The following is a 7441-nucleotide window of genomic DNA, read 5'->3' on the forward strand; positions in this document are numbered from 1 at the left end:
CTGAAATCCGGACATTTGGCAAAACAGGTTGTATGAAATGCACCCCATCATGGGGGTCTACAGACATGTTCTCGATCATGTAAATATTGTCTACTTTAAGTTTAACAAGTCATTGTGATTTTATAACACATCTTAAAATTAAAAGGAGTTCATATATATAGTGTCAACAACTTTTTTTTGTATTCGATGTAAGATATTACAATCACCTCCCCTCTCTCCCTCATGCAAACACAACATCTTTGTTATGCTTGATTCTAGTTGGGGTTCTCTCAATAACTAAAAAATATATCATGTCTGAATCTAACTAGGGTCATGGTGGTGGGGGAATTGGGTAAAAAAAAAAAAGGATTCTAATTGTAAGATATCTAATGAGACTGTTGCTGAAATTGAGATCTTATTCAAAGAAAAAAAAAAATCTAATATTTGAAGTTTCATTTATGGACCATGATTGTGAATTGTTTGATCGTCTTTCTCCGAGGAAGAGGCAAAATATAATCAACTTGAATTTGGACAACTATTTGAAATCTTAGTGAAACATTGGATTTGTTTTCTCATATCTTCTTTTTGTGAAAAAATGTCAATTGAAGTAAAGGGTTTCTTCAAACAAGGAGTTAGGTCAACTATTCAATCAAATGATATTGAGTACATAGGGGTTTGTTTGTTTCTAAATATTCTTCTATATATGAGATGTTTATTAGCTTATCCTATGATGTACACTTGATATTTCTTTTTGGCTTCTATGTGGATGCAATGTGAGGCAATTTCTATCTTCCAAGTTGTATGAGCCATAGTTACCCAATGATAGCTACAATTGTCAAACAATTCCCATCTTCCAAGTTGTATGAGTCATTAGTCACCCCATAAGAGCTATAATTGCCAAACAATAATCATGGTTACTAGATAATAGTCATACTTGTTGGATAATATAATCATAAGTGTTGGAGAACACTCATAATTATTGGACATTAATGCTTAAAAAGTAGGGAAAAAATAGAAAAAAAAATACAATTTAATGCATATTTTTAGTATAAAAAAAATTATTTTTAGGAACAAAATACAAAATATAATTAATTTTTATTATTTTATAGTTCTTCCTATATTTAACGTGGGGGATAGAAAAATATATGGGTCATTTTAAGACATTTCTATAAATACATTAGGTGAAATAAACCTAAAATGAGAAGAAACGAGGATGACATGTAAATTTTTATTTTAAAATATTTTATTAGGAAATAATATAATTTTGATTTGCATAAATGAAAAACATGAGTAGTTAGAATTTTAAAAAGTTGATGAAACGTGTCATTATTCTTAATTCATTGACAATTGATAATTTTATTAGGAAAAAGTGTGAAAAAAAAATCATAAAATAGGAACTAAATTTATAAAATACAAAATTTAAGTAATTATTTAAAAATAATTAACATTTTATCCATGATCAAAATAATACTTTTAACTATTCAGATACCATTAATGATATAGATACTATTTTTTATCCTCTTTTATCAGTGAATACATGAATTTGAATTATTTTTAGAGAATTTTTATTTTATAATTATTTTTATTTAAAATTTGGATTATTTTAAAAAAATTCCTTTTATAATTATTTTTACTTGAAAACACATGTTTTCCCTTTTATAATTTAATATTGGACAGAATTTCTGATCTTATTATTATGATGGTTGACTAAGAGAGCTCAACGGATATCAGTACACATCTCGATGACGAGGGTAAACTAAGGCACGTGAGAGCGTAAATAAGGAAAAAACTGGTGTTTCACTCACGTGCCACATGCTCTCTAACTTTTTTAATGGGTAGTTCCAAAGGCGAATCCTCGATTTCCCTGTTCGGAACCCCCCTTTCGGATTCTTCTGGATTTCCCAGCGTCTCTCCTCCGCAACTTCATTATATTTATTCACTTGAGTTCTTCCTTTCGTCTCCCCCACGGAGTCAAGTCAGACACACGCTCTCTTCGGCTTCGCTCCAATGGCGACGCTTGTGCCAGTCGGAATTATTTTTACGATCATTTTGATGATTGCACCCGCTTACACTCTCAACTGCACTACTCAGAAGTTTAGTAGCAACAGGGTGTTTCAAAACTGCAGCGATCTTCCAGTGCTCAGTTCCATTCTGCATTGGACCTATAATTCCTCCAATTCTACGCTTTCCGTTGCATTTACGGCACCGCCGGCAGCCGCGGACGGCTGGGTCTCCTGGGCTATAAACCCAAACGGCGCCTACATGGCCGGCGCTCAGTCGCTGATCGCCTTCAGACAAGGCGGCTCCCTGGTGGTCAAGCCGTTTGTGCTGAACAACTACTCTTCCATTGTGCAAACCAACCTCTCCTACCCCGTCTCCGGTACGAGCGCAGAAGTGGTGGACGGAAAGATGACCTTGTTCGCGATCTTCCAATTACCGGAGAAGATGACCAAATTTTACCACATATGGCAGGTGGGGGCTGCGGTGGCGTCCGGCGTCCCGCGGAAGCATGAATTCGAACCAGCGAATTTGAATGCTAAAGGAACCTTGGATTTGATTGCGGGATTGGGTGGATCCGGCGGTGCTCCCGGCAATGCTCCTAGCGGTTCTCCTAGCAGTCCTCCAAGTGGTACTCCCGGCAGTCCTTCTCCAAGCATTGCACCGGGCGGTTCTCACGGCGGCGATTCAGGAATCAAAAAGAGCAACATGAGTTTCTATTTGTTCCTGGTCCTTGGAAGCTTCATTGTTCTCTGCTTTTAGTCATCAACCAGTGATGTTTGGTTTAATGTTCTAATTTTTCTATGGATACTTTTCCCCATAGGAGGAATGATGAATTCCATTCCATGTGTTCGAATATGGAATTTGAATAATACAAATGGATTTGTTATTTTGATTTTTCTTTCTGGCTTGTAATGGTAAATTTAGTTCCCTTTTTCTTTTTTTCTTTACTAAGAAATTGATCTAATCATGGGAAAAGTATATTCTGAATCGAAAGATCATCTTTTGGTAATTAGTCTTGCCATTTGCAATTTCCATTTCCATGATCTATGATGCCATTATTCAGTCGCCCTGAATTGAACGCCAATCCCATATTTTTAATAGAGTCATGCAGCAGATCTCAGGTCAAAGCCTAGTAAGTGATGTAGCAGATCTCGGGTCAAAGCTTAGTAAGCGGGTCGAGCGGGTGACCTTTGAATATAATACATTATTTTTTAATTAAATAAATGTATATATTTTATCTTTGGAAAGGCTTGCATGTCTCATTCTTAGATAAGCTCAAATTAGCTAATAAATGTATTTGTTTTATCTCTCTCTCTCTCTCTCTCTCATTTTTTTTTTTTTAATAAATTTATTTGTTTGTAGTTTTGGTAGAAATATTATACATTATAAATATCACATGAGTGTATTGTTTTAAAGTGATGTTATGGTATCTCATATCTACTAGAGAAAAAGTTTATGACACAATATAAATATAAACTTTTTTTAATCATGTAGACGTTTTTTAATAAATATAAAATTCTTTAATTTCAATAATGTCCCCACAAGTACCACACATAGGGATGACAATGGATTAGGTCTTTTTTTTTTTTTTTTTTTAACCCGTACCACCCCTAATGGGATGAGTTTGAAATTTAAATAAACGGGTTTGGGACGAATTTGAAATTTTTTTTACAACCTCGGGATAGGTTTGGGGTAGGTTCAGGTATTGCTTTATCCCACCCCGCTCCAATTATATATAAAATTAATTTTAAAAATTAATTTAATTTAATTTTTATTTTCCTATTTTTAATATATGGATAATAATAGTAATAAAATATTTTCAATAAAATAAGTTATAAAAAATATAATAATTTAATTATTTATAAAATATATTTATTTTAATGTAATTTTAAAAAATTAAAATAATTTTAAAAAAATTAAAAATTTTCAAACAAAAAGTTGAACAGAAAAGGTATGAGAATTTCCCATTCCCACCCCGACCTACCTTTTTTAAAAAAAAATTAATGAGATGAGGATGAGAATTATTTTGAATAGGCAAAGTGGAGTTGGGATGGGAGCAATCATCCCAAACTTGTTCATTGTTATTCCTAACCACACAATATGTTCTATTTAGGAATTTAGAATTTAGTATATAAAATTTAGTGTTTATGGTTTAATATTTAGTGTATAAAGTTTGTAATATAAGGGTTTAGGATTAAGGCTTTATGATTTAAGATTCAGGGCTCAGAATTCAAGGTTTAAGATTTAGAGTTAGGGTTTATGTTGTTTGAATTCAAACGCTAGTGTTAATATGTATTATTAATAAATACGATGTGTAAACTTTTTTTTCTAATAAGCCAAGAATGACAAACATACAATTTTCATATAGCACTTATAAATCCCAATGAGGGCATTACCTTAGACCACTACTATAAAATGGTTAATTATGCAAATACTTTTACCTATCCTAAAACTATTATTACATCATACTTCAAATATAAAGTGGTTGACACCTCGGGTTGATGATGCCTATGGTGTTATTGTGAGGATATGATGAGTAAGGAGGTAAGCTTGTAATTGATGTCATAAATTGCATGATAATAAGGGCAAAAAACATGTCATAAACTTGATTTATACTTTAAATGCACTTTTAAACTAGTCATTTGTATGTTACCTTGTATATGTTCGGTTTTCTCCTTTTTTCTTTTAATTTTTTATGTTTGCAGTTACTTTTATGAATAATTATGGTCTTGCGATTTTCTTGGAACATCCCGAAAGCAAGAATGAAACATGAGTTTAGCCAAAAGATCGACGTAACATGGGGATCAAAGCACTATCCCATGTCGACTAACAAAAAAGTTATAACATGATTGGAGGGGTTAGAGATGTCCAAATGAGTTAAAATAAATTTTGCTAAACTTTAGACTTTTTGAAGGACAACGTCACCAATTTTCAAAAGATTTGGATATCATTTGCTTTTGTAAATAAATTAGGAAAGATTGGTGAAGAGTAGGGAAGAAACTGAATAGGCTCAAGAGCATTTTGATCAAAGTGGTGCCACCACCAAGGTTGCCACTTCTTCTGGCAGAAAGTGAAGGCAAGCCACTAGTAAAAACGGCACTATACCCCTTGGTGCTGCTACTTTTGGTAGTGGTGTCACCACTTTACACTAGAGATGCAAGGACGCATGGAGCCCACTTTTTAAAAAACCTTTCCAAGCAATTATTGGTTCTCCACTTGATCTTCGGATGCCTCCATGTGGTAGACCATCTAAGTCATGTTTGGAGAGCCTATAAAAGAGATTTTTGGTGGTTATGTTGGGGTTTTTCTTTGTTCTTCGTTTTGGTTTTTCGATAAGAAGCGGTTGAAGTTTAGGGTAGCTTGTGTTTTTCCGATTTTCTTTTGATTATTTGCAATCATTTTAGCTCATTTCATTTAGTTTTAATTGATTATTCTCATTTTCAATGGATCAAGGCATTATTTTATTTGAGTCTTGGATTTTAATATTCATTTTCTTATGCTCTATTTTTGTTCGTAAGTTTAGTCTTATTTTCATGTCTTTTGAGTAGTTGATCATTGGGTTGAGGAAAAGGGCTCTAGGACACTCCCTAATTTCATCCATGGAATGATCCTCTTAACTTTAGGCATTTATTGATTTAATTGGCTTGTAATTTGGATTTCTTCGATTTTTATGAAATTGTCATAACTTGATGTTTGGAAATTGAAGTGCAGGAGCACCTTTGAAAGTATTTCAAATACTTAATGAGAAGAACCATTTTGACTTGAAATGACCGTTGTTAAGCCTTTGATGATGCAATTGGACAAGTAAATAGGTAATGAGAACTTTAAAGTTATTTTTGGTTGATCAGATATAACATGAGATTAGATAAGAAAAATGATATTATATCATTGTGGACCCGCATTTTTCACGTGTGTCCCCACTCGATCGGCGAGACTCGCATTTTTATTTGTGAAAAATTAATTTTTAGAAAGAAAAAGTCGGAGTCGCCACTTGTTTTATTTTTATTTTAAAGAGAAAATAAAACAAGAAATAAAACCCTAAAAAAATGACTCCATGATTTTTGGAAAAGCGTCTTTGAAAAATCCGAGTCTAGGTCTGGGGATCAGGTTACTTATTGGGAAGGTACTTCTAAGAGGTAGCACCCCTCTAAACCCTAAAGAGGTCTCTACTGACTAAATTGGGGGAAATATGACAATTAATTGATTAATTGAGGATACCTAGATAGACTAAGGTGATTTAAAAAATAACATGTCAAACAGGATCAAATTACAATAAAGGAGAGTTAGGGTGCATACCTGGACTACTTCTTAAGCGCCATCAAAAGACATCAATGATTAGTTTGGAAAATAAAACACACAACATATATTTTACCCTAGTCTCTTAATCAAACATGGCAAGCTAAACAAACAATAAGATAATAAATAATAAGATAAATCCTAGTATGCTTGTTATCTAATTAGCATAGCAAAAATTATTAGAGTATACAAATTCATCAATTATCACATACGTCTTGTATATAATACCTAAAAAAATAGATATGATTGTAACAACCAACAAAGGTGGTAGCAAAAATAAGTTTTGAAAAGATTTTTCTTATGTAGGGGTTTCACCAATTCCCCAATTGATATACACAAATCTAACCTGGAATTACCTCATTTATGTGGAACCAAAAGCTTGGATTCGTGTCTAATTTAAAATCAAAATTTTCATTAAAAAACCGAGAAAGATGCAAACCGATCAAAAAAATGGTGGCATATTATTTTAAGAAAATGAGATTTTTTATTCTAAGGACTCTAAATGAATTTTTAAAATAGATTTTTACAAGGAACATTTTGAGAAGAGTATTTTATTTTAAAGGGAAAGACATTATTCACAAACAAAAAATTCGCAAAGATCAAATATAGGCAACCCAAAATAAAACAAAATCACAAAGTAAAATTTTTTCGGTAATCAACAAGACTAATAAAGGTGAGGGTAGAGGCCAATCTTCATGATTTTCTAATGACTTCTAAAAATTAAACTTCACAAAAAAAACTAAAAAAAACTATCAAATTAAGCAATAAACTAAATGACTTTAGATCAAATAAAATTAGAAGATATTAATCAAGAATTAAAAATGGGGAATCAAACACAGAAGAATAATAAAAAACTAACATAAGATCAATTAAGCTAATTAACTAAAATTTTAGAGAAACATATGAACTAAATTATGATCAATCCAAGAATGAAAATTTGTATATTTAAGATAGAAATAATACAACTTAAGATCAATTAAACAAGTTATCTAAAGCTTTGAAAACATACAAACCAAAAGTGGATCAACCAAGAAATAAAATTAACAAGTTCAGAATATGAAAATGACATGGAACCAATCAACTTAAACGACTCAAGTCCTAAAAACCCATGTACTAAAAAGATGAAATAAAAATAAGATTAATATTTAAAAACATGTATTCAATC

General features: G+C 32.0%; 1 protein-coding gene across 1 annotated transcript; it reads left to right on the forward strand.

Annotated features, from left to right (window-relative positions):
- The first annotated feature begins 1986 nt into the window (after positions 1-1986).
- LOC117918087 (auxin-induced in root cultures protein 12-like) lies at positions 1987-2739 on the forward strand. The gene has a single exon (XM_034834613.1). The coding sequence runs from the start codon at positions 1987-1989 to the stop codon at positions 2737-2739; it is 753 nt and encodes a 250-aa protein (XP_034690504.1).
- Positions 2740-7441: the final 4702 nt, after the last annotated feature.

The sequence above is a fragment of the Vitis riparia genome, chromosome 7 (assembly GCF_004353265.1).
Source record: "Vitis riparia cultivar Riparia Gloire de Montpellier isolate 1030 chromosome 7, EGFV_Vit.rip_1.0, whole genome shotgun sequence".
In the NCBI taxonomy this organism is placed as follows: Eukaryota; Viridiplantae; Streptophyta; class Magnoliopsida; order Vitales; family Vitaceae; genus Vitis; species Vitis riparia.